The sequence below is a fragment of the Telmatherina bonti genome (genome assembly GCF_933228915.1).
Source record: "Telmatherina bonti genome assembly, chromosome: 3".
NCBI lineage: Eukaryota > Metazoa > Chordata > Actinopteri > Atheriniformes > Telmatherinidae > Telmatherina > Telmatherina bonti.
In genome coordinates, this window is record NC_136621.1 from 39354181 (window position 1) to 39381267 (window position 27087).

The following is a 27087-nucleotide window of genomic DNA, read 5'->3' on the forward strand; positions in this document are numbered from 1 at the left end:
ACGTCCTTTGTAACTCTGATGCCAAAACTCTTGGTTTTAATGAAAGGATTGACATGAAGACGGGCGGAGGGAATAGTATGTGGAATCATCTTACACTTTTTTTTCCCTTTTTTTTTAAAAATGTATACATGCTTTTATCATTTATCATGTCTCTACAGAATTGGAAGAATTACGTTGAGTTTCTGGTTGGGATGGCCCGTAGGGGTGGGGAAATCAATTGAAAATTGAAAATCTGGATTTTTTTTGTTTCACATTTTTAAAATCAATTTGTTAAAATGGATTATTTTTCAATTAAATAAAATTAATCCACCATAAAACTTGTCATTTTTATTGATCTTTTTACGTGTCATCTTGGTCATTATAGCAGCAGGATGATGGTCTGGCTACTGGGTTGTTTTTTTCCTCACTAAAATAAAAAAAAAAAAAAGTTTTATTCATTTATTTTGTTTTTAATCTACTAAAATCAGCAATATTGAAAAAGTGGGAGAGTTGCAATTTAAATCGAATTGGCATCCAAAATATCTGAATCGACTCGAATCGGGACAAAAGCATATCGTCACAGCCCTACTTTTTACTGCATAAAATTACATGATTGATACATTTTCTGAAGCCAAGAATGTTTGTTGTGACAGAAGCAGCTGAGTAGTTTTGGATACGTTAAATCTGCATGTGCCGATTGGATTGTGCTTCACACACTCCAGCTCCGACACATCCATTGGATCAAATCCATCCGAGATGCTTTAATGTAAAGAAGCAGAATATGCAGGCGGTTTATTTGAGCACAACACTTCAACAAAACTGAAGAGTTCTCCTCAAAGCAGGTTCCTTTTAAGCAAAAACACAATACTTATTGCAAAACATCTAAACTTTTTAACTGTAAACAAGTGAATTTACAAATGTAAAATATTTCCTTGTTTGTCTGGGGTGTTTTCAAGGTCTTGCAGTGGATTTAATAACTGCATGGTCCATTAGGTCTGGGCGATTAATCGCAGTTTAATCGAAATTACAATCTGGGTTTCCAACAATGATAAAAAATAAAAGGGTGTGATTATTTTTCTCTCTGCAAGTTTCCTCTCCTGCTGTCTTCAGCTGCTAATCGAGCGTCTCTGGCGTTGCAGCGCTGTGCTGTAAACTCCTCCCACAGCCGCTTTGCTTTCATTCAGACACTGTTGCCAACTTGGAGACTTTCTTGCTAAATCTGGAGACTTTTTTTTGTTAAAAGCGACAAATCTAGCAACTTTTACTGGAGTTATTAGAGACTTTTCTGGTGTTTTGGCGACTGACTTGAAGACACATATTGTTCTGCAGTTACTGTAAGGAAGGAGCAGCGGGAGCCTCTCCCGTCCTAAAGCACTCCCAGGCGGCCAGTCTCAGTCGGCTCCGGCTGCAGGTCAATGTAGAATAACTGCAGTAGGTTGTGGAAGTTCACCTAAACATAGTTTATACCATTGTCAGCGACAACTGGCTGCATTATTTTCCTATACATAGTTCGGCGAGTTAAACACCGTAATATCCCTCCGTTACAGGGCGTTACCATAGCAACGCGTTAACCAGCTGGTTCAGATCAGCCGTCTTTTAACAGGTGAATGAGAGAAACGCGCTGCAGCCTGACAGCGGTTGTTTGGTATAAAACGTACATCCAGGCCAACGTAAAATAGTTCCTATATAAGCAGTAAAAGTGGATTAAACAACTCGGAACCGTGCATTAGACGGTTATAATGCACAACACGGAGTCTAGAACACCACGACGCGCAGCGTTGTTTAATCCTTACTTATTTATCTATGCAGTTTACATCAGTATTTGGACTTTGTCAAGACAAAGCTTCATGTTTGTTTTCTAAAATATGTGGAATCCTAAATTTTTTTTTTTTTTTTTTTAAAGCCAGTTTAATGTTAAATAAATTCATGTTATTAGAGATAATGGATAATCGTGTTAAATAATCTATCTCAATTTCAGTCAAAATAATTAATTATAATTTTTGCCATAATGGAGCAGCCCTACGGTCCATCTGCAGAGCGCTGACTGGATGCAGATTTGATCTGTTGTTGGAGGAGAGGAGGAAGCGACTCTCGTGGTGTTGGGAGGACTTTAAATAGTTTGGGATGGTTTATATTTAGGACTTTTGATGAGTCTTTTTTTGTCTTTAAACTAAAGGTGATTTTTATGGATTTTTTCTTTTTACAGTTTTTCTATAATCTGTAAACTTGTGATTTGACAAGATTTTATGTCTCACTGTGATTCTGTTGGGATGATGATGATGACCAGCTGTTTTCGCTCTGAGGGGAAACCAGCGGCTCAGTTTGGACATTTTGATGCGTTTCTTTTCCTGTTAGAAAGCTGAGAAGCCTCTCTTGGCCTTCATTGCTCTCAACCAGCATATTTTCCTCTCCACTTTCCAGATGCTGCACAGAAGTGCATGTGGCATTTTTCCATGAAATTCAAATAAAGTTTTCCTGTTTTTTTTCCTACATCATTTCCTTCACATTGCATTTGTGGCTTCTATGCTGTCGTTATATTTTTCTCTGCTTTTATGGAAGATGTCGAACTTTAAGAGTGAATCTGGTATCATTTTTCTCCTTCCTTCTGCAGGACTGTGAAGTATAAAACGGAGCTCGCCGTTTGAGACAGGGTCTCCAGCGGATAGTATCAAGGACTCATCGGACAGCAGTTGGCGTCTGCACCTGAAGAAGGGAATGAAGCCGGATGGGGTATCCATGGAGACCACAGAGCCCAGTCAAGATGCTGCAGCAGCAGAGCCTTCCTCATTGCAGGAAAATGCAACTGAGCAGGTCCAATCTCCGCTTGAACCGGTAGCGAATGATGCAGCTTCTCAAAAGGCCAATGGGAAGAAACCACCAGCGGGTCGAAGTAAACTGCAGCCAGCAACTTCCTCAGGCGCTTCTGGAGCCGTCTCACGACCAGGAAATGCCTCCCATCGCACCGTGAACAACGTCAAACCTGCTGCTGCTGCTGGGCTGGCCGGCAGGAAAGCAACGACAACGGTGACCATGTCCAAACCGTCAGCTGCAGGCGCTGTTCCTAAAAGACCAGCGTCTGCAGCGGCATCTTCCACAGCTAAGAACCAAACTAGAGTGCCTGACCGGAGGCCGGCTGGTCCTGCCAGGACGGCCTCGGCTCCTGCTGCCGTGGTAACGAACGGTACCAAACCAACAGCGGTGAACGGTGCTCCTAAGAGGCCGCCAACTGACACTGTCGGCAAAACTAAAGCCAAAAGCACAGGTTAGTCGCGTTAAACTGCAGCTCACACTTAGTCGTGCACTGAATTTCTTTTTCGGCATCTTTTTTTATTCTCATTTTTATCTTTGTAGCAGCGACAAGCAGAGTTGTGGCTTCTGCTCCTGCAAAAACAAGCACTTCGAGCGCCGCTAAACCTGCTGCAGCTTCAAAAACCACACGGTAAGGATGCATACATGTCTACATGCACATGCTCCGAGCTTTCCAGCCCTCACAGAGACACGTGTAATTTCAGTTCGACCCATCGCGACCTTCTCTTCCTCATCTTCCATCCTTCTAATCTTTTAAGATCCAAACATTGTAATCTTCCTCGCCAACCGGATCGCAGGGAGGCCGTTTATCTCGATGCACTGGGGGAAAATCCAGTAAAATGGACGTCCGTTGTGGTCTTTGGGCCTTTATTGAGTCAGATTCGCTTCAAGTGCATGAGTCATGTTAGCAGAAATAACCTGAAACAGAGAGTCTTAACAGAGCCAGTGACACTGAAGAACTGAGGCTTTGTCCCAAATGGACCCCCTGGCAGAAAGCAGACCTACCTCCCCAGGGCAAAGAGCTGTTGACTTGGATCATAATCTGTCTCGTAGCGAGCTAATGGCTTGGATAAAACGCTTTTGGTTGTTGCAGAGTTTCATAGATGACATTCAGGCAGTAAATCTGTCAGTAAATGGCAGATAAGTAACCCAAAAGCCTGTTTTTCCCCCTTTTTTCCATGGCGACATGTTGTACTCCTCTAAACGTGACGGTCATATGGTGGGAATTAAGTGATCTTTAGATTTATTGCAAGTGTGCTGAAGCAAATTTCTTTCCACAGGGTGCAATGTTCTGTACTGACACTTGATTAGATTGTGAACCCTCTTGTCTTTCCTCTCATGGCTGCCTTATTAAATAAGAGGTTGTTGTGCTGTCGGGCGCTGCTTCATCATGCAGTATAAAACAAGGCAAACAGAAGGTTTCTGTGTTTAAAGGAGGAACAGAAGTTGTCTGGAAACAGCATTCTTGAAAGATAGTTTAGTCCCAATAGAGGATTATTTTTAATATTCAGAATATAAAAGTCTGTTCAAGGTGAGAAGCAGAAGCGGCCAACGTTTAGTAGAACCACTCTGTGGTTTTAGTTTCAGCTGGAGGTTTTATTTAGAATAAAATCACCATGTTGAAGCACCTGGACTGCAGGGTTGGAGACATTAGACCAAGTCTGGTTGCTCCTGGAAATGTGGTTTTGTTTGGTATGGATGGATTGTCCGTGCAGGGTGGACGTCTTACAGCTGCTTATTGTCCTAATGTTTTTACAGGATGTGACATCAGTTGAATAAAAGGTAACAGGTATGGAGTGGAGTTTCTCCTGCAGGACAACAACTCCAGGATTATGCATAACAGCACTGTCACCAAAACGAGCCGGAGGGGCCGAGTTTAAGTCAGTAGGATATGTCGTGCTACTTTAAAGCTGAGAGATGGCCCCCTGTCCTCATCTTGCAAATGATTAAAGCACCCAGCTGTCTTATGAGCAGGGGCGGAGCTAAAGGGGTGGCCGCGAGGGGGGCGGCCCAACAAGTGATTATACTGAAGGAGGCCAGAAACATCATTCTAGACAAGCGTGGATCACCAGTATTACTACATCAGCTTGAAGTAAATCTAAAATTAGTTTCTGATTAATAACCTCTCAAAAATATTGATATTTGGCTGCATTTTTCTAGAAGCTATTAAGGTTATTAACCTGATGTTGGCCTGAAGCTACGTTGAGAGCGTGAGGAAGACGATTTGTCAGACTGTATATAAAAGATGGGCGGAGCCTCTGTGACGTCACCCGTAGGTTTCTGAGGAGCTGAACTGAAGCTCGGTGGGCGGTTCCTACCATCACCATCTTGGCAGGGGCATGCGTGTCGTCTCTCCCAGGAAAATACAAATATGGGCAAAGAGGTGGAGCTGAGAGGGGGGCTGTGAGCGTCATGGTGGATGATTGACATCGAGTGAACTCCGAGCTTTCAGTAGCTAAGAGCTAACTGAGCTAACCTGGAGATAACAGGAGCTAACCAGCTAACGGAGGTAAGCGGGCTAAAGCTAAGTCACGTTGTTAACCGGCTAAAAACCGCAGTTCTACGTTCCTCTCACTTGAAGCGGGAGATCAGGTACCTGTCAATCAAAAGGACACGCCCCTAAATATGCCGAACTTCGAGATTAAATTACTTTTAAACGGAGGAGTTGGAAGACACTTCTCTCCCCCCACAGTTGTCGTGAAGGTAAACCTGATCTATTAAACCTAAAATGTTTTTGTGGCAGGCTGTAAAACATGTTTATTCCTGCTGTAAACATCTTTATTCCTGCTGTGAAGTTGGTCTTTTTAACATGGGAGTCTATGGGGCTTTGTTCTGTTTTGCAGCCCCTAGTGGATGAAGGGGGAACTGCAGTTTTATGCACTTCTGCATAGGCTTCACTCTTAACTGCCGTAGGTTGCTGTTCTCACATTTAGTACCCCTCCTACAACATCAAGCTCCACATATTCTGCCCCAACACAACCAATTCACCTTTTTTTTTTTTTTAAACTTTTTCAGCTTGTTCCAGATATTTCCACTTGTTTGTTAATGTCATAGTTTATACCCACCCGATAGTCCTGCCTGCCCTCTGGACCTTTTTGCTCTGAAGGGAAAAGCAGAGCTGGACATGTGGAAAACTGTTTGTAAACTCTGTAAAGCACATGTGGCGTACTGCGGTAACACGACTAACATTACCGCCCACCTAGCAAGACGCCATCCTGACATAAATGCAGAGCTAACAGGGAAACGTAGTGCAGCAGCAAGACGACACACACTCAAACCAGCACTTTTATATGTAGCTCAAGCTCCTGGAACAAGAGTAGAATTTCAAACAGCTGATTCAGATATACTGCTGCTGAATAAATATTAAAAACTGACACACAGTTGATCTTTTTATTTGGAAAATCAGGCTCATGATTCAGTTTGTAAACTTGGTCATTGTGTCATCTTTTTCACCTGGTCTGAAATCAGTTTAAATTCCAATCGGCACCCTAAAAATTGAATCGGATCGTCCCAGAACGAGTGACCACTGCTTTCTGTCTCTACCGAGTTTGTGTTCATTCAAATCCAGTCCCTCATCTCGTCTTTCTCTGCCTTCTGTACATGACGTGCACAGCACTGGGCGTTTGGCCAGGACCTCTTCAAGCCGTCTTTATAACCCCGCCATTCAGCTAGCATCTAGTCTCGCTGTCCAAACACAAGCATGGAGATTCTCCCAGTGCCAGCTGTGAATAGTTTCCTTTTCAGTTCTTATAGAAACACTGTGGGCAGCCCGATAACCACCGCATTGCTTTTATTTTCATCATTTCCTTTTTTCTCCACTACCTGATTCGTTCTGCATTGTAACGTTGCAGATAAAACTAAATCATTCCTCCTTGCCAGGATTACTCCTGATGGAAAAGCTTTTATCCCACTGCCTCTGTAGAGTCAACATTGTCTGCTTGGCTGCTGTAGTCCGGCTAAACTCAGCCCACCGAGCTGATTCAGGCTCGTCTGGGAGATGACTGAAGATCCAGACAAGCCTGGGGAATGTGCCCTGCTCTCAGCACAGAGTGAACTTTAAATAATTTAATCAACAGAAGTTGGTGTCAAGGGATTTTCGCCGCCCCTTCCAGAAACAGAACGGTTGGAGTATAATAAAAAAACAAACTGCCTCTGGCTGATTTTTACACCTAAACATCAAGAGGGAGCAGAAAAAACGCCACAGCTGCTGTGTGTTAAAGCCGTGTTGTGAACATGAGTGGACCCTGACAAGCCCAGAGGCTGGCGTTCCCTTGCTGACCTTTCCAAGACCCGTGTCTGGTCATTAGAATCACATAGATGGCTGCATAGTGCCGCTCTTCCTCTTAACGTATTGATTTGGACGCTCTGTTGGCAGGAGATGTAATCCATACTAATACACAAACAGAAGCACCAGCCAGCAGTGTGTCGAGTTCAGGCAGCAGTCTCTTCCTTTGTTTACTCTGCCATCAAAACCTGATGAATTATGAATCAGCTGCTAAATGGAGGCGTGGGTATAGGAGAGGCGAGACGGTTGACGTTATTGTCAGATAATTCCCATTACTCTCCATTTTCCCTTCAGTTCCTCCCTCTTTCTCTCTAGACCACTGTTTCTCAACCTTTTTTAAGCCAATGTACACTTTTTTCCACTGAAAAAATCCCAAGGCACACCACAATTTTCTAAAGCTTTTGTTATTCAAATAAAATCCATCTTGTCAAAGTGTCTTAAATTAACCAGATAAACACAAGAAAAGGGAATTTTATTGTCTTTCACCTGGGCCTGAAGAACTCAGAGCTGCTTTTCAGAGCAATTAGGTGAAATTGGATCATTTCTCATGGCACACCTGATGATCTCCGACAGCACGCTGGTGTACCACGGCACAGTGGTTAAACACGCTGCTCTAGACCACTGTTTCTCAAATAGGGGTACTTCAAGGCATTCTAGGAGGTACCTGAAATGTTTTCTTTAAAACATCCTTAAACAAAATAATATACATATAATATAAATTAATATATTTCATCCAATGTAAGTGTACATTCATAAATTAAGTTCACATATAGATTTACACCATTTCATTCCTCCCAAAATCCCACATTCTGACACGAATTAAATCCCATCAATTTCGAGCCAATGCATATCAGTCAGTCACTGTTGCCTTGACAACACAAACAATAGAGTCCTGGTAGAAGCATGGTGGAGATTTCCATTGTTTTGCAAGGTTAAAAGTTTAATGAACCAAACATAAATGACAAAGTGCTGTATTTCATGGTTTTACTTAACCAAAAGTACTTTGCAGTGGTTTGGGAGTACGTGGTACAAGCGGGACTGTCTTGCAGAAAGGTTGAGACCCGCTGCTCTAGACAGTCATTAAATCGATTTTCCTCCAGATTTGACCAACTTTTATCCAGTCGCTTCATGTTTTGCTTGTTTGTGCAAACAAACTGCAACTATAATGTACCCGATCAGATCTGCGCTCCATGATAATCATTAACCAACTCTGTCAGAGTTTTAGTTGAGTCTGGTGGCAAAACGCTGCAGCGCTGACTTCATGTCCGTTCAGCGGCGGTCTGATCTTGGGAGAAACACATGCTCATTGTGATGGTGATTTAGGATGTGGGAGCGGCATCTGTGTGCAGGCATGCTACCCCACTGAAGGCCTTCAGAGCCTTTGTGTCATTGCCAGTTCATGCCGGCCTCACCTACAACATCAGCAGACCCATTTCAGGCAGAAAACAATGCAGATTATAACTGATGGAGCCACGTTGTTTCTTAGGGCAAGTCGTTCTGTTTCAGCGTGAAACAGATGTCTTGCTAATTATTTACCACGCTGGGGTTTGTATTGTTTGCACGCCATGGTTGAAGTGTTCTGCCTGCAGCTGATGATGTGCTCTAGACAATTAAATGGGATTTTTGCTCCACTAATTGTTTGTGCTTGGAGTTTTTAAAATGTTTAACACCCAGTGTAGTGAAATTAAAATGCTGGAATCAAACCAGTTCAGGTTTCTGGTACTTTAGACCAGATACACGTGCAGTTTGGATAAGATTTGATTCTTAAACATCATTCATCAAGATGAATTGATTAAACAGCGAATCAGCTCAACCCTAAGAACGTTATTGGACTGGAAATGTAAAAGACCAGTTCAGAGAGTGCAATAGATCATTTTATCACAGATTTCAGACCATAACCCTGTTCAGAATCGCTGGAACAAGCTGAAAATATATCCCAAAAGTGACTTGCACAAGTACACATAGTCAATTCTAATGGTGATCTCGCTAAGTATTAGTGTTTGTTTTGTTACCAAGCGGCAACCTTGGGCAGTTCAGTGAAACCTATGCAGAAGTGCATAAAACTGCAGTTCCCCCTTCATCCACTAGGGGCTGCAAACCAGAACAAAGCTCCATAGACTCCCATGTTAAAAAGACCAACTTCACAGTAGGAATAAACATGTTCACAGCAGGAATAAACACGTTTACAGCAGGAATAAACATGTTTACAGCCTGGTACAAAAACATTTTAGGTTTTAATAGGTCAGGTTTACCTTCATGACAATTGTGGAGGGAGTGAGTTTTTTTCTAACTCGCCCGTTTAAAAATAATTTAATCTCGAAGTTCGGCATATTTAGGGGTGTGTCCTTTTGATTGACAGGTACCCGATCTCCCCCTTCAAGTCAGAACGTAAAACAACCGCGGTTTTAGCCGGTTAACAACGTGACTTAGCTTTAGCCCGCTTACCTCCGTGAGCTGGTTAGCTCCTGTTATCTTCGAGTTAGCACGGTTAGCTCTTAGCTACAGAAAGCTCGGAGTTCACTCGATGTCAATCATCCACCATGACGCTCACAGCCCCCCTCTCAGCTCCACCTCTTTGCCCATATTTGTATTTTCCGGGAGAGACGACACGCATGCCCCTGCCAAGATGGTGATGGTAGGAACCGCCCACCGAGCTTCAATTCAGCTCTTCAGAAACCTACGGGTGACGTCACGGAGGCTCCGCCCATCTTTTTATCTATGATCTATGAGACATACAGATGTTAAGTAAACTTGTTGACTTTTCTCTGTGGGTTGCATGCTCTGCATCTGCTCTGCAGACATAATACCGACTCATAAAGCTGGAAATGTTGGATGTCTGTCTTGCCTTGTTGGCGCCATTTTAAAACTCCTTCATGCTAAAAGTAAACCAGTTTTAGTGCAGGACGGATTGTAACCCTCCATCTTGTCTCCCATTTTATTTAATTAAACTTTAACCATTTCCCCACCAGAACCTTCCATTTCTTTTATTTGTATTTTATACAGTCCTGTTGACTTGCTTCTCATCTAGGTAATGGTGGAACGGTGGTCTTTATGACCGACTGCGGAGGCTGGTTGCATCCGTTTATTTATACTTGAGGACGTCTAAAGTGACGAATACGTTGTTTCCCTCCAGGCCTGCTGCGGGTCCTTCATCCCGAACAGCGTCCATCACATCCAGGCCTACCACAGCCTCAGTGAAGCCTTCTACTAGTGCAACTATAAAAACCAGAGTCACCACGGCGCCATCTACTGGCAGGACTGCAACAGCGCAGCCTCCTAAAACCACAACCGCTGCAGCTGCTGTTCTTAAGAAGGGTAAGAAGGCTCTTTCTCACTGGGAGCTGCTTTCCTGAAATGATCACCCTACAAACGGGCTTTATTTTATTTATTCCCAAGTAAACCTTTTGTCGTTAAATATCTTCCCTTTTCTGCATCAGATGTTGGTCGACCACCTTCTGCAGCTGTGGCCAAGAAGCCCCCACCTGCCACAGCATCGGCTGCTTCTAAAAAACCTGAAAGTACTAAGCCGGTCGCTACTGTGAGGGGATCCAAAGGGTCCGCACACACAAAACCATCAGATGCCAAGACACTGCAGTCCAAACCTCCACAACCTGCAAAATCCACTCCTGTTAAGAAACCTGTAGCTGCTGTGCGGTTTCCTTCAGCAACCAGACAGACGCCACCTGCGTCTCCAGCCAGCAGGCCTGCGAACAGAAGCACCCCCGACACGAAACGTGGAGTAAAACCCACCCAGACTGTCCCGCCTTTCTCCGCCACGAAGAAGCCGGACGTTTCTAAGGCTGCGACCGCCTCTAGTGCAGCTGGTGCGACGGCGGCAGAAGCTGCGAGCAAAGCCGTTCGGCCACCATCAGAAGCTACGGCAGCCTCGCCGCACGAGGAAACGGTTGCTGCTTCCGCACCAGAGGGGGTGTCCGCTGGGGGTCAGCGCCCCTCAGAGGCGGAACAGCGGGATGCTCAAAGCAACGAAGAAGTCGCTGTCGGGACAAACGAGCTACAGACGTCTCTCAAGGAGCAGTCGGACTCTGTTTCGTCTCTAACGCAGGAGCAGAAGTCCCCCCCGGCCAAGACACCGCCCCCCATGGCCGTCCCGCCTGAAGAGACCGCCAACTTGGCGAAAGAGAAACCATCCACCTCTGTAGCGAATGCCGTTGCCATCAATCTGAACGAGGAGGAAGAGGAGGAGGAGGAGGAGGAGAGGGAGGGAAGCCAGCTGGTTTCTGTGTCTGAAATGAGCGGCACCACCCAGCCCACCGAGGAGTCTCGTCCCGGTTCCGGTGGGCCGCTAGGCGGGTCTGCCTGGCGAGCCGGCGGCGCCTTGCTGTCCGAGCTGGACTCCGAGGAGGTCAGCGGGAGCCAGCAGGGCGCATCCGAGTTGAGCGCCCCCGGTGTGCTGGAGGGGACGGAGAGCATGGACGACCTCGGGGACGGCAGTCTGAAAGGAGCTATGGACATGGAGGGAGCCTCCGTCGGCTCGCCAGACTTCGAGAAAGTTCCCGACATTCCAGCGAACGACTTCGAGGAAGACGAGGACGACAGCGACCGGGTGTGTGACATGGACGTGGGCTCGGAGCGGACAGACGAACCGCGCCGGCCGCGGCACGACAACGACGTGGACGAAGAGGACGACGACGATGTGGAGATGGTGAGCGAAGGCGTGACTGAGAGCGGCCTGGAGAGCTACGGCAACGCAGATGAGGACGACTTCGCTGAGGATGAAAGGCTGGACAACCTGAACAGAGTGGTCCAGCCGCCGCCTCCCCCCCAGCTGCCCGCCGCCCCCGCCGCTCAGTGGGAACAACCAAACCCGTTTGCTGATCCGTGGGCCGAACCTCTGCAGAAGGTCGCAGAACCAGCAGCTGCTGGAGACGCCTGGCAAGTAGACGCTGAGACTCCAACCCAAACCCCTCCCAAAGCTGGCGTGGAGCCGGCTTCCGACGCCAAACCCCCCCTCTGCGTCCCTGAAACGCCTCAGCCGAGCCAGAACCAGGAGGACGCCAGGATCCAGGATTCTCCACAGTCCGAGCTGGACCGCCAGGACATCCAGGCGGACAAGGAGTCTGAGGAGGAGGCGGAAGCAGAGACCCTCCCTGCTGATGAAGTCCTCGGCGGTCCCGCCACCGCCCCCACCTCCAACCCTTCCTCTTCCTCCGTCACGGAGGACGAGGCCAGCGACACGGAGGGAGAAGCTCAGCTGGAAGACGCTCCGGCAGCCACCAACGTCACCTTCGACAGCCAGCCTGCAGCGCAGCGCTGTCTGTCCATCGTGGACGAAGGAGACGAGGCGGAGGCCGGAGTCGGCGAAGACACCACTCCACCTTCGGCTGCGTCTTACGGCCTGGACTCCGTCACCACGGCTTCCAGCTCCAACCCCGTGTCCACAGGAGAGAGCTGCACCAAGAGTCCCGGGATCTTCTCGCTGGAGGAGCTCCCCGAGGAGGCCAAGCCGCTTCACCACGAACAAATCCACGCGGAGCCGCAGTATATCGAGTGTCGGAAGCAGGAAACGGGTTCGGCCGAGCACGTCGGAGAGGAAGTTTTCACATCGGAGGACGCCGCGGACCCCTCGTCGGCTCTGAGCGTTGTGCAGCAGCCGGAGGACGTCCAGCCTCCGTACTACTCCGCCGTCTCTGAAAAGACTCAGGAGTCTCTAGCAGGTAACGTATAGCTGCTGGACTACCGTCCCATAGCTCCCAGTTTCAGCTTCCCAACGCCGGCTGCTGTTAGATCCTGTCCTCTAACGTCTGGGGGTGGATTAAAACCACTTTAACTTACAGAGAGCAAAATAAAAACACGGCTGCAGCATTTAGTCCGTTACAAATATCTGGCTTCAATTCCTGTATGTGCAATAGCTCGGTCCATTTACCCAGTCTGTGCCTGGGTTCTGGTTCTGGTGCGGCTTTCTGGATCCGCTTCCAGCTCTTTAACAAGGAAAGCATGGTGAACCAAGCTGCTGAAAGGATTTAATGTCCAAAGAAATGTCATGTTTTTGTTTTTTTTTTTAAATAAGCAAAGCTAATAAAAATTGTTTAATTCTGTTCTTCTTCGACTCACCTTTAACCTTTCCAGGTTGTTTGTTTTGCACTTTAAATTGTACCCAAATCATTAAAGTTTAGATTTTTTTTACCATGATTCTTACTGCAGATTATTGAAATATGAACTTTGTGGATTATTTTATTTGTACAGAAACACACGAGACGTTCAAAGCCACAAGACTTTTAAGGCCCCATATTGGACAAAATCCCCTTTTTTAAAGGTTTTCTAAGAGACATGTCCCTCCATGTGTACGAGGTCCAAACATCTCTCTTCTCGAGTCCGACATCTTTCCATTTGTGACCTCGCTAAGGGACGTGACGGACCGTTGGCCCAGTCTATTCATGACCCTTTACAGGTTCAGACGCCGTTCTAGAGCCACGTTAGGAACGGTTTAATACTTCTGTTGTTGGATCGCTGAAATCCAAATAGTTGCTGGGAAAAACGTTTAATATGGGACCTTTTTAAGTAATAAATCTGTGTGCACTATAAATAAATCTACACATACGTGTGTTTCTGGAAAACCTGACTGGTGTGAAACACATCCGCCTCAAGCTGGACTGAAATCATCGGATTAAACGTCTGGTCTCGGCCGAGACGTCCAGCGGACCGTCCAGCCTGGAGGAGGAACCGACTGCTCGTACCATCCCTCCACATCGCTGAGGGTGTGTTCCTTTTACCTCCCTTCTTCCTTTCCTTTGGCGCCGCACTGCGAGCTCATGCATGTCCCCGTTGCACAGTGAGTTGACTGCATCTCTGGCGTGGTGTGTTCAGGGACCGCCACGTGGCTCGGGTCTTCACATGCTTGGTGGTAGAACAGCTTCTCGCTGGACCTTTCTGCAGCAGAGCTGTGATGCTGGATGTGTTTAAGTGCATGGAGCGCTTCTGCATGTGTCACCGGTCGACTAACGACGAGCTCCGTTCAGACGACTAAGCTTGCTGGAAGCATCTTTATGGTTTGTCTCACCATGGTTGATTGCATATACAGGAACTTTGGCTGCTTTTGTTTTGTTTTTGCACATAAGTCTCTTTTCTGGGTTTCATTTCTAAGTTTTAAGGGGAAAAAAAAAATCACCATTAAGTATGTTACTTTTGCTCTCTGCATAAATTTCCCGCTCTTGGCCACCCCCAGTCACCTCACTCAGGTTTCCTGCTGTTTTTAGTTCTTTTATGAATTCTGTGGTGAAATGTTGCAAAAATATTTATAAAATAAGTTTTGAACTTTAATTTCAATGTTTTTTGGTAAAGAAAGCCACACGTTGTCGCTGCAGCTCCTGTGTAAAACATCACTACTGTAACCTTTCCTCTCTCCAGGCTTCACCGCAACGCTGCAGCCGCACCGCCGCGACCTCTCTTCGTACGCCAGGACCTGCTACGACATCGCCAAGCTCCACGGCGCTGCCGTCGCCCCGCCCAAGCTGACCTGTGCCGACCTCCCACCCAGGAACCCCGGGCAGCAGGCGCTGAGCCCCCAACTCCGCCGGCTGGAGCAGCATCAGCGGCAGCTGCTGGAGCTGCAGCAGCGCCGCCAGCAGCAAAGCAAACCGCTGGAGGAGGCGGAGCAGGAGAGGAAGAGGAGGGTGGAGGAGGAGGAGAGGAAGAAGAAGGAGGAAGCTGAAGAAGAGCTGAAGAGAAATAGAGAAGAAGAGGAGCGGAAAAGAAGGCTGGAAGAGGAGGAGCTGAAGCAGAGGAGAGATCTGGAGCTGCAGCTGCAGCAGCAGCAAGACGAGCTGAAGCAAAGGCAGCAAATCATGCAGTGGCAGCAGGAGCTGCAGCAGTCCAGCAAGGGTCAGACGCTGCTGCTGTCGCCCTCGTCCGGCCTCTGCACCATCTACGAAGCGCTGGAGAACAGCGACGACGAGGCCGAAGACCCCCAGAACCAGCAGCAGCAGCGTTCATCTCAGCAGAACTCTCCTCGTCTTCCTCCAGAATCCACCCAGTCCTCCTGCAACGTGTCCGACCCCCCAGAGCGGCCCCCGCCTCTAGACCTGGACTGGGGGAAGAAGGTAGACATAGTCCAGCAGCTGATCAACCAGACGCTGCTGCTGAACGGAGACGGCTGCTCCTCCCTGCTGCTGCTGCCCGGCGGGGCTGGAGGCACCCTGAGCCCCCTGGAGAGCAGCCTGTGGCCCAGCCTGCTGCCTCCTCTCACGCCTCCCTCTGCAACAGTCACCTCTGTCAGTAGTTTCTCCCCCGAGGCCTCTGGCACCTCCCCACAGGGGGAGTGGACGGTGGTGGAGCTGGAGACTCATCACTGATGCGCTCAGGCAGGCAGAACACATGTAGGCTGTGTCTCCTGCACCGTAGCTCCTCTCGTACACACTGGATGGAAAGATTTCCTCCTGCAGGAATGCTGTCTGCAGCGAGGTGGAGCATCATCCAGCTGAAACCCTGCTGGACGAGCATCTCGTGCACAACGGCGTCCAAACTTTAACTTAAAATGCAACTTCTGACTGTACTGTGAAAACAAGCACAACAGATACGATGCAGCTGAATTAGTTTGGTGGTAAAAAAAGATGTTTTATGGGGCTTTGATGGAATGAAAGAAACTCAGGGAGTAGAAAACAGTTGGATAAAACTGAAGTCGGTTCTGATCAGACTCGACATCTAAACGGAAAAACTAAATTTCTAATCATGACGGCAAAGAATGATTAGGAATTAAATCCAGATGTAAAATCTCTCATTTTTAAACTTCTTCCAACCTGTGAAACTCTCAAATTATCCCCCGAATCCGTTTTAGTCTCCGCTGAAGCCCAGAAAGTCTCCGGTCCTTCCAGTGAAGAGCCTGGGCGTCGTCTGTCCCACAGAAATCCTAGTAAACAAACGCAACGTGACAATACGCACTGAAACGCCTCGCCGCTGATATCCAACACCTCCGAGGATGAGGATCCTCCAGCTGAATTCACTGTGGACCGTTCTGCACCTGTAGCGCTTAATGGAAGACATGTTTGTTTTATAAACGTCACAGAAGCATTTTCATCATTTTATGTAAAAATACTGAAACGTCACTCTTCGTTGTCGGTTTTAAAAAAAAAAAAAAAAAATCACTGCTTCCCAGTAGGGCTGGGCGATACTGCAAGTTCTGTCGATCCGATGCCAAGTATCGCTGATACCAACGCGGATACTGATTGTTTCAAAGTTTTTAACTTTTAAAAAAAAAAAAAATTTAAATATGATTTTGGTCAAAACATGATAAAATTGTGTCACAAACGATTTATTAACCTGAATGAGAAAACCGAGAAATTTCTAGCTTTTTTTGTAAGCAAGAAGAATATATCCTCACTGGTATCAGTCGATACCGATACTAGCTTTGGTATCGGCTGATATCTATACTAACCTTGGTATTAGTTAATACCGACCCTGGCCATTGTATCGGCCGATACTAGCCCTGGTGTGTATTTGATACCAATACTATCATCGGTATTGGCCAATACCGATCTTGGCCTTGGTATTGATTGATAGCCTTTGTGTCAGTTGATACAGAAACTAGCCTTGGTATCAGTCAGTACCGACTCCAGCCTTGGTGTCGATACTATTGATATCTGCATGTATCCACCCAGCCCTACCCCCTGATATTCCAGCAGATTGCACTTAAAGTCAGAAGTTTTTCTCCCTGATTATTTATCTTAAAGTAATAGTTAAAACTCCCAAACGAAGGACGTGACGTCATCGTACGGAACCAAAGCTGAATTCATGCAACATTAATTCCCTGAAAGAGAAGAAGTGGAACCCTTTGTCTGTGGTTAAATGTTGTCATACGGCGGCATTTCTCTGCTCGTTCTCCGTCCTGTGTGGGTTCCCTGCTGCTCCGGTTCCCTCCAGTCCAAAGACGTCCGCATGCTCTGTGGCGAGCTGCCGCGGATGAACCGTCCCACCTGGATCCAGCAGGTAGAGGAACTTCCCGTTGCCATGGTGAAACTCATGTTTACATATTTAGACTCCACGGCTTCAGGAAGCGGCTGTAACTACGACGACGGTTCCAGAAGCTCTGCGGATCATTCTGGATTTTACCTGAACTGAGCGGCTGGTGCGTTGACGTCCGTCTGTCTGTCCTGTTTGGAGGAACTGGTGTTGAACTGGAGTTAAAACCGTTGCGAGTCCTGGTTTGTCTGGTTTTCAATACGTCGAGTTGAATGTCGTAATCTGGATGACTGAAGGGAATCTGCTTTACTTTTGTATCTAGAGTTATCGTAGCGTTAAAGAGCTCTATATTTGTTTGTTTTTTTTTTATTACAGAATGAAGGATGTTGGTATAAATGGTAGATTTTATTCTTTATAATTAAATTGCCTTTCTTGGTCCAGTCAGCGGATGAGTTGCTCTCCATTTGAACGCTGCATTTGCTTCTCAGGCTCAGTCTTTATTTGTTCCATTTAGATGTTTATTTATTGACAGACTGTCTTTAACGTCCCAACCTGCTGAAAAGAAGAATTCCCCTCAAGGTCCGACTCATGGCAGCTCGTTTAAAATAAAAAAATGTGACCTTGTTGGACTGATAAATTTGTGATTGTGTTTAATATTTCACCACAATGTTGCTTGTAAATAAAATTCTTTTTTTTTTTTATAACACGTCTTCACTTATTTACAACAAACTGGAAGCTTTGACATTAAAATTAGACTCAAAAACTTTAAAAATCTTCATATTAACCAGAAACCTTCATAAAACTCAGATTTATGCACAACTTAAGCTGAAAAACTGGCTGTGAAACGTACGTGAAGGGCGCTCCTCCTGCAGGTTAGTCCGTGCACTGTGACAGCAGCAGCTGCTGCAGGCAGTCCGTCGCTCTGCCGCTGGTCGGCTCATCGCGGCCCAGAAACAGAAGCCGGTGAAAGCTGGCCTGAGGAACCTCGCACACGATCCTGAAACAAAGCAGACGAGCCGTTAAACACGCTGATGATCTTTTATAATCCACTGCTTTCATGTTATGGAATGTTTACCAGTCGTAAATACTGTCGGCTGCAGGGTCAGGGGTCACCTGCACCCACTGACCGATGGACCACATCCTCAGCGTGTCGTCGTGACCCTCCTGCTCCGCCTCCGCGTGCACGTTGGGAACGTCCTCGTAGCACAGGAAGTAGCTGAAAGGCAGTAGTAAAAGCAGCTGTCGGTCCGAACAGCTTTACAACCCAGCGATGAAGCTGCGACTCACTAGTCTGTGTGACGTTCTGCTTCGTCCTCCTCGCCTCCACTCTGCTCTTCGTCCCGGAGTCTCTCCACGTTCCAGCGCATGCGTTTGTACAGCCCAGCGTTGCCCCACGCCTGGAACGGTGTGGGCTTGCAGTAACGGAAAGCGGTTAACCTCAGCTGGCTGAGCCGACTCTGACCGATGCAGAAATGAGACGCGCTGGGAAGACAAAAGAAAACGTGTTTTATGACTTTATGAATGGAAATTCTACCTAAAACATTTGCAACACATCTGCATTGTGAAATCGGCCTTAATCTCCGACTGTAAACTGCAGACGTAAACATGCAACGGCGCCTACTTGTTGGGCTCGGTCTCGTCCAGACTGAGGAGGTCGTAGCTGGCGTAGGTCAGCACCAACTGCTCCAACCTGTCGCACAGCTGCTGAGAGAAGTCCAGCAGCTGCAAACACACACAAGACGCTTCAAGCTGCCAGTTCGGTGAAACAAAAAGCTCCAGTGTCGGGCTAAGAGGATTTATTTTCAGTCCTTTTGCAGCACAACCAGTCTCTGATTCTCACGGATCTGTATTTTCTTTTTTCTCTTTTTTAATTAAATTCATATATTAAAGATATTTTTTTTCAAAATCATATTTTAGATTTTTATTTCTGTAAATTAAGTTTTAAATTATAGAAATACAAGTAATGTTATCCATGTCATTTTTACACACACACACACATTAAACAATGACAAAAACAACTAGCTGCCTTTGAAGTAAGTTGAAATTGACAAAAGAAATAAAAAAATTATGAAAATCATATTTTCTAGTTCAGGTTCACTGGAAATATTTTTAAAGCAATCAAATATGTTAAAATATGTTCTATCAGTCATAAACTAATATTTAGTAAAACAATCCTTTAATGTTTCCGCTCCAGTCAGGTGTTTTCTGTTCCTCTCAGTCAGACTTCTGCACCTGTTGACAGGTATTTTGTCCCACTGTTCAACAGAAAAATGCTCGATTTGTTTGTTTCTTCAACTCAATTAAATGAAATGTCTAATATCAGTACATTTTTAGTCATTTTTTTCAGTCTCCAGTTGTGCTCATATGTCTTTATCCCCTTTCATTAAAGAACAGGCTGAATTTACAACAGTCACTCAAATAACTGGAGACTTAAAAAGGGAACAATAACAAAAAAAAATTCCTAAACTATAATTTAGTAATATAAGACACTGTTTTTCATTTAATTGAGTTGAAGAAAGAAAAAACAAACAAATGTGTCCTGGACAAATGAGAGACTTTTCTGTTGAGCAGTGGGACAAAATACCTGTCAACAGGTGCAGAAGTCTGACTGAGAGGAACAGAAAACACCTGACTGGAGCGGAAACATTAAAGGATTGTTCAACTAAATATTACTTTATGACTGATGGAATATGTAAGAAATTATCTTATTTGTTTGCTTTTAAAAAATATTTCTATTGAACCAGAATTGGAAAATAATGTCATGATTTTCATAAATTTTTATTTATTATTTAGTCAAGTTCAGCTTATTTTACAGGCAGCTGTTTTTTTCCTTCTTTAATGAAAGGGTATGAATAAATATGAGCACAACTGTAAATTCAGCCTTTAATGAAAGGGGACGAAGACATCTGAGGACGACTGTAGTCTTTACCTTTGGACAAACGTCAACAGACACGTGGTTGCATTGTGAAATGCTGCTTCTGGCGGTGGATTCCAGGTAGTTGAAGAAAGGCTGACAGGTGTACAGGAGGTGAGATACTGCATTAACAAGAGGATCCATTTCTAGATTGTTCTGCCTGCAAAACACAGGAACAAATAAATAAAAACATCACCCAGATGTGATAAGCTTCTAGCCACTAACCAGACACCTACCTACTGACAAGGCGGTCACACAAGTTATCTGCTTTACTCAGAAAGAAGTGCAGCTGCAGCTGGATGGAGTGAAGGTGCCTCTCCTTCCGCCTGACCTCCAGGCAGCTGCAGGACGCGTGGCCGCCGCAGGGTGGCGCCAGAGCGACGTCCGCCAGCAGCTGCAGCGGCTCCTCGTCCGGAGCACAAAGCCACTCATTCCCTTTTATTTAAAACACATTTAATCAGTTTAAATAATCTATAGTAATATCATGCGTATATTAGGCGTGTGTGCTTTAATGTTCTGAGTCATTTGGTTGCTTTTTAAACAAAACTATAAAGTCAAATATGACAAATAAAGGTAATATTGAAGTAAATATGTGCTGATATATACAGTTGTGTTCATATTTATCCATACCCTTTCATTAAAGAAGGAAAAAAACAGCTGCCTGTAAAATAAGCTGAAATTGACTAAAGTAGTAATAAATAAAAATTTTATGAAAATGATGACATTTTCTAATTCTGGTTCAATAGAAATATTTTTTAAAAGCAAACAAATAAGATAATTTATTACATATTCCATCAGTCATAAAGTAATATTTAGTTGAACAATCCTTTAATGTTTCTGCTCCAGTCAGGTGTTTTCTGTTCCTCTCAGTCAGACTTCTGCACCTGTTAACAGGTATTTTGTCCCACTGTTCAACAGAAAAGTCTCTCATTTGTCCAGGACACATTTGTTTGTTTGGTTGGTTTTTCTTTCTTTCTCCAACTCAATTAAATGAAAAAAACAGTGTCTTATATTACTAAATTATATTTTTTGCTAATTTAAGTCTCCAGTTATTTGAGTGACTGTTGTAAATTCAGCCTTTTCTTTAATGAAAGTGGATGAATACATATGAGCACAACTGTAAGGGTAATAACTGAAGTATATATGTGCCGATAAATAAAGATAATAATTGAAAGTTCATGGTAATATGTGTTGTGGACATGCAAGACGTTTTATTTGACCTGGGTTACCAGAGATAGTCGGACTTTCTGTGCAGCTCAGCTCTTCCTGCAGGACGTCCCAAATCTCAGGCTGTCCCGGTGCAGAATTATCCGTCTGGAGCTCCAATTTAACTTCCGTTTCTGTCATTTTTCTCAGACTTTAATGCAGTTATTTGTTTTGGGGTTTTTTTTTTTTTATGAGCCCTGTAAAAACAAATAAAAAAACTTTGTCGTTGTTTCTGCCTGGGTGACGTGAAGGAATAACTTTGACGTAATTGCTAATAAACGATGCTAATGAGCTAGCTAATGGCTAACATAGTTACGCCGGAGATTTAACAGAATATTTCTCAAATAAACACAAGTTAAGTCATTTTAAAATATTAATATCAGATAACGTTACATTGTGATTAAATTTATAGTTATGTTGTAGTAAACTGGGAGTAATATTTTAACATAGCGAGCTAACTAGTAGCACGACGTCGTTACCTTTTTCTCCCGCTGAGGCTAATTGCTAAAGGTCAAAGGTCATAACGTTTTTAATTTATTTTTTTAAAGTTTTTTTTAACCGCATTTTATATTTGATTTATTGTTTCTGGAAATTTTCCTGTTTTTTTGTGCTACACAAATACATTTTGTTTTATTTATTGCCTGTTTGAGGTTGATGTGACTTGTCATTTTTACTTTTGGTTATTCTTATTATTTAATCAGTTTATGTATTTTCATTTTGGTTCATAACATATAGAAAATCAGTTAGTCGACTATAATTATAGAAGTCAGTCTGGTGTTTTCATCATCAGAAAGAACAGTCCATCCCTCCTGGTTGTCTTAACAAACAAAGTAGGTAAAAATGTATGGAATCAGATTTGTTCCATAATCTCCAAGCAAAACATTTTGGAAATAGCTTGTTTTCCAGGATTGAACAGAAGTGCTGATGTGCTGGGTAGCTTTTACAAGTTTTTGTTTTTTTGATGTCATAATTGTGCCGGTCCCCATGAAGAAAAAACCTAAACCAAACCTTTGTGTTGAGACATCAGCTGTGGACATTTGTGCTTCCCCAAAACTGGTGTTTTAATAAACAAAGCAGGTTTTAAAGTGAAGCTCTGGATCAAGTGTGGCTCTTGGATGTACTGCGTGTAAACTTACAGATGTTAGTATTCAGTATGTTTTGTTATTTAGTGTTTTGTTCAGAGGAAATAAAGTCTAAAATCTTTAGTTTGCTCATCTTAAGTCAGCAGAGATGAGCTGACTAAATTCTGCAGCATTATAAATCCATTATCTACTCCTTTCATTTCTCTTATATCACATTTATTACATGATGTTTTTAGAAAATCATCAACAAATGCATCTCAGGTAAACTTATGAATAAAACATTTTAGTTATTAAACGTACCATGTCTTTACAGACACAGAAGTAGACCTGCTGATGTCCCGCTTGCGTCTCTGCGTGTTTATTTGCATATAGCGTGAAAAGTTCAGCTCTGATTACAAGTGGCCGCTCAAGTACATTTTACTGCTGTCTAATTGTGATTGGAACATCCAGGATGGATGATAATGCCAGGCCTCAACAGCCTCTTATAAATACTTACCAAATCTGACTGAGAAAAACACTTGAAATGCAATTTGAAGCAATAAAATTGCAAAAAGGAAAAATAAGTTAGAAATGGATGATAACAAAATCTTCCTTGTCAAAACTATACCATTAATTTATTATTATTTTTATCATTGATACCGATATCGATACTTCTTGCCCCTGAAAGTCAAACCTTATTTGTACAGTTTGCATTAATATCTTTAATACCAGATAAATATTAGAAATAAATAAAACACAAGAACATTAATACTAAAAGAAACACTTTTAAAACAATAAGTCATACTGGTGTCTAAATAAAACAAAAAGATCAAATAAATAACTTAAAATGATAAAAATATTAAATTATTTACATTTTTAAATGAAAAATTTAAATATTATATGTAAATTAAATATAAATGTGTAATAAGCCGCATTAAACCAGATAAAATATGAAAACAATCATCACTAACAGCAGCATTGTGACGACATCTGATCATGTGACGCAGCCCTTCACACAAACTTATTACCAAAACTTCTCAGAACTGAAACAAACGGCAGGTTTTCAGTCTTTTAACCCTTTTATGCACCGTTTCCACTTCAATGGAAAATCTATTTTCTGGTATATTCATGAGTGATGATGGCATTTTTTACATTTTGCCACTTCAGTGAGCATTAGGAGAGTCTCCCAACGCATTGACCATCACTGAAGAATAAACTAATATTGTATAAATCTTCAAACACCTTGAGAAATAGAACAGATTATTGTACTTGTCCATTTTTATTGAATATTTCTATTATATTAATATGATAATATATTATTTTATAAATATTTCCATGGAATACATTAAAAAAAAAGTCAAATAATATTAAAAACAAAGGAAAGTGTCCCTGTTAAAGTAAAATATTATATAGGAAAACTGTCATTGTTATTTAATAATTCATGCATCAGAAATTTATCCTTTTTATGCATGAATTAATTCAAAACAATGCAGCATTTTTAAAAAATCTTTAAAATATAGCTGTATCATTTTCTTTTCCTATTTATTGCAAAGACAAACATGCGTAATTACATTATGTTAATTTAAATCATATATTTATTTATTCTCCAGTGAGTGGAAACGTATTGAACGACTCACTAACATCCACTGAAGTGGTTTAGTTACAAACATACCATCCTCATTCATGAATATGCAAGAAAAAAAGCTTGTAAATAGGTGCCCACTACAGGGCCGCTTTGCATGAAAGGGTTAATCCTCAAAAGTACTCCGATCGAAATATCAACTCCTGAGGATGAGTACGCGCATCCCGAAGCTTAACATGCACAGTGGAGGGACACTGCATTAAGAACGACACCTGAAATGCATTTATAGCCTAAAAACTTATATAGAATAAGAATTAAAATCAATAAATAAGCTGACATATCTGCGAGTAAAATAAATGTTGATGTTTGGAAGGATGTTATGAAAGAACATAAATACGATGACACATATGGTTTATATGCATATGAGGTGGATTTTTCACCAGAAAACGTGAAGTTTTACATGAAAAAAATGGCATCAAGTTATTGGACAGAAAGTGGAAGGAAAAATGTAAAAGGTTGAGTTTTCTAACAGAACCTTAAAGTTGTCTGATCAGATTGATCTAATCTGGTCCCAGTTTCTCCACAGAGAAGCTTGTCTCCATGGCAACCAGACAAGAAGGACTTACTTCCCAAAGACAGACAAACAAAACAAGAACATGGAGCCGTTTGACCATCCCCGTGTTCAAACACGACCATAGATGTTGCTTTGGCTTCATGCTTTCAGACAACAAACCAGACAAGGTCGTCAAAGTCAAGCAGCATGTTGAGAATTTTAGTAAAAGTCTGGAGGAAAACATCAGACAACAACTTAAATCTACGTCTAAAACCCCACTGGACACATAAACTGTTTCAGTTACACATAAAAATGTAGTATTAAGTATTGATAAAGGGTATTAAGGATTAATAATAAGCAGGAGCCACAGTTTCTCTGAGGCACCACCGTGGAGCCTCAGAGGGAACAGATAAAGTTCAGTATAAATCTAGATTTGTGTTGGTTTTATAAATAATTCAAGGCTTAAATGCATGTTTGTGGTGTTGAGGCAAAGCTGATGACAGATATCTGGAAAAATGAATGATTAATTAAAGATGAATAAAACTGTCAGCAGTGTGTCAGACCTCAGAGAAGAGATAATAACTCATCTGGATTTTCTTTATTATAAATCAGCTGTCTGTATGTGACATTTTCATTGATTATATGTGTATTATCTTCACTTTTAGACGTTAAAACAGTGAATAATAAACTGGAGGTGAAGTGATGTTCAGTCATGACTCAGCTGTATTCATGTCAGCGTGCAGATTTTCCTGCCAGAGTCAGGTTTTTCTTTTCCTTCTTCCTCCTGCTGCATTTTCATTTTGCAAATCAGTTATGCAAATATAACTCGCTTCATTCTTTCAACCCTGCTCGTGATTCAGGCTGACAGCCCGCTGAGCCATGCTGTGTGTTCCTCTCTTTCCACAGCGCTTTTCCATGAAGCTTTATCGTTTAGGTTGGTTGGAGTTACTCAGATATACGCTGGAACATACAGAAACACCTGATAGTCTTCCTCACACTTCCACCGATGCATTCGTCTCTGTATGAGTGTAAGAACACTGCATGAAACATGCAGAAGTGAGTGACTATTACTGATGGTGTATCTACATACATGCAGCAAAAAGGACTGCAGACAAACAAATATATCATTAAATTATATGAACTGTTCAAAATGACCACCGAGTGAATAAACATTACCTGGAAAAAAGGAAAAGTTAAATGAAAGTCATGGCAAGATGAAGAAGGTCTGTACAGACAAAAATAAACAGAAAGAAATGCAGAATAAAATAAAAAGCTAAACAGACAAACAAATAAATAGAAAAAAAACAATAACACACAAGACTTAAGGTATTGGAGTTGTATGTAGTTCTATATTTATCTCATTAAATAGAAAATAAACACTTATTAAACCCTGATTTATTTATTTTTTTAAATAATCCATTATTAAAACTCTTTTTCCAACAAGTTGACAAACAGAGAAAGGAGGAGAAGAAAGCAAAGAATTGCAAAATGATGCCAGGGTTGTAAACAATAATTACACCAACTTCAAATGAATAAATAAAAATGTCTAAAATAAGACTTGTTTTAAAGCTTAGCTGTTGAAGAAATAAAGATAAAGATCAACTTTATTCATATAGCCCTAGACACAAAGTCACAAAGTGCTCCACAACAATAAAACATAGAAAGCCTGCAATGTGTGGCGTAAATAAATAAATAAAATACACAGCAGTCCTTTTGGAGCTAAAATGCCTGAACAAGTATGTTTTTAAGAGGTTTTTAAATGTTTTTTTTTTTTTAAATGTTTTGTATAGAATTGCTGAAATAAAATGTAATTAATGGTTAAAACGTGGATTTCTGTGTAGAACCTTCACATTATGAGCAGATTACAGGAAATAAAACCACATTTTGCAGCTGCGTTCAACAGTTGTCTCGTCTGAAGTTGACAACTGGCGCTACGGCGCGTCACGTGACCCACACACCCGACCAATCAGAAAGCAGAGAACGCCGCGGCGGAGCGTCGGGAGCGCGCTCGCCGGTCCCGCGCACGGCGTGCTGCTGCGGCTGCGTCAGTTCTCCGCTGCCTGGATGCGTGGAAACGTCGCGCAAAACAAAGAAAGTCGCGTTTCTTTTCGCTTCTTTTTTTTAACGGACTTTTCCTGTTTCTATTGTCTCCGGTTGCGACCGACGTGAGCGGCTCGTGCGGGGCTGACAGGCGGCGGAGCATGTGATGCGGATGGGAGTCTGAGGCGGGAGGACGCGCTTTGTCTCCCCGGTGGAAGCGGCTCCCCGCCCGGCTTGAGCAGGACGCCCTGGCCGGGCTTCCTCTGCTCGCTGCGTGGATGGACCATCAGTCTGGAAACCTCCAGCTCAGTTCAGCCACCTGTCTGTGAAAGAAGGAGAAAAAACAAACAAGCTGCTGAGTCAGCGGACGTGTTTTTGTGTGTTTCCTTGCGTGGTGTGGGACCAACACACGGGGAGGATCAGCCCAGCCAAGCCAGCAATGCGGATTACCTCTTTGTGTGAACACACCGCATAAAGTTGAGACAAACTAAGGTCTGCACTTCCCCTGACATCGTGTTATTGTCTCATAAAGGAAACCAGAGGGAATAATCCCCACTTGTCTGTGGAACTGACTGAAACAGGAGAGGACCGCCATGGCGAACGACTCGGTCCAGGTAAGCTGGAAGTCCTGCAACCTGCTGCATGGCCTCATTAGTCTGGAAGATTTCTGCTCTTTCCTTTTCTCCCCTTTTAAATGAAATACATTTCTACTAGCCACAAAGTAACTGATGTTTAAATCTCCAAATT

General features: G+C 43.4%; 3 protein-coding genes across 4 annotated transcripts in view; 2 read left to right on the forward strand and 1 right to left on the reverse strand.

Annotated features, from left to right (window-relative positions):
* prr36a (proline rich 36a) overlaps nucleotides 1-15445 on the forward strand; it is a 30634-nt gene extending 15189 nt beyond the window's left edge. The window contains exons 2-6 of the mRNA XM_079264182.1: nucleotides 2591-3241; nucleotides 3331-3418; nucleotides 10206-10387; nucleotides 10510-12747; nucleotides 14438-15445. Of these exons, the coding sequence (XP_079120308.1) occupies nucleotides 2695-3241; nucleotides 3331-3418; nucleotides 10206-10387; nucleotides 10510-12747; nucleotides 14438-15381 (3999 nt within the window). The 5' untranslated portion in view covers nucleotides 2591-2694 and the 3' untranslated portion in view covers nucleotides 15382-15445. The remainder of the gene's footprint in view (nucleotides 1-2590; nucleotides 3242-3330; nucleotides 3419-10205; nucleotides 10388-10509; nucleotides 12748-14437) is intronic.
* Nucleotides 15446-17841: 2396 nt separating this feature from the next.
* On the reverse strand, nucleotides 17842-26627 carry cUnh19orf67 (chromosome Un C19orf67 homolog; the record flags this gene model as incomplete). Its single annotated transcript, XM_079264195.1, has 8 exons — nucleotides 17842-17981; nucleotides 18060-18200; nucleotides 18272-18466; nucleotides 18606-18706; nucleotides 19914-20058; nucleotides 20135-20333; nucleotides 26259-26360; nucleotides 26462-26627. 8 exons carry the CDS (start codon nucleotides 26625-26627, stop codon nucleotides 17858-17860), a joined length of 1173 nt encoding a protein of 390 aa, XP_079120321.1. The 3' UTR covers nucleotides 17842-17857.
* pkn1a (protein kinase N1a) overlaps nucleotides 26378-27087 on the forward strand; it is a 71177-nt gene continuing 70467 nt past the window's right edge. For both annotated transcript variants that reach the window (XM_079264298.1, XM_079264299.1), the window contains exon 1: nucleotides 26378-26954. In XM_079264298.1, the coding sequence (XP_079120424.1) occupies nucleotides 26934-26954 (21 nt within the window). In that variant the 5' untranslated portion in view covers nucleotides 26378-26933. The remainder of the gene's footprint in view (nucleotides 26955-27087) is intronic.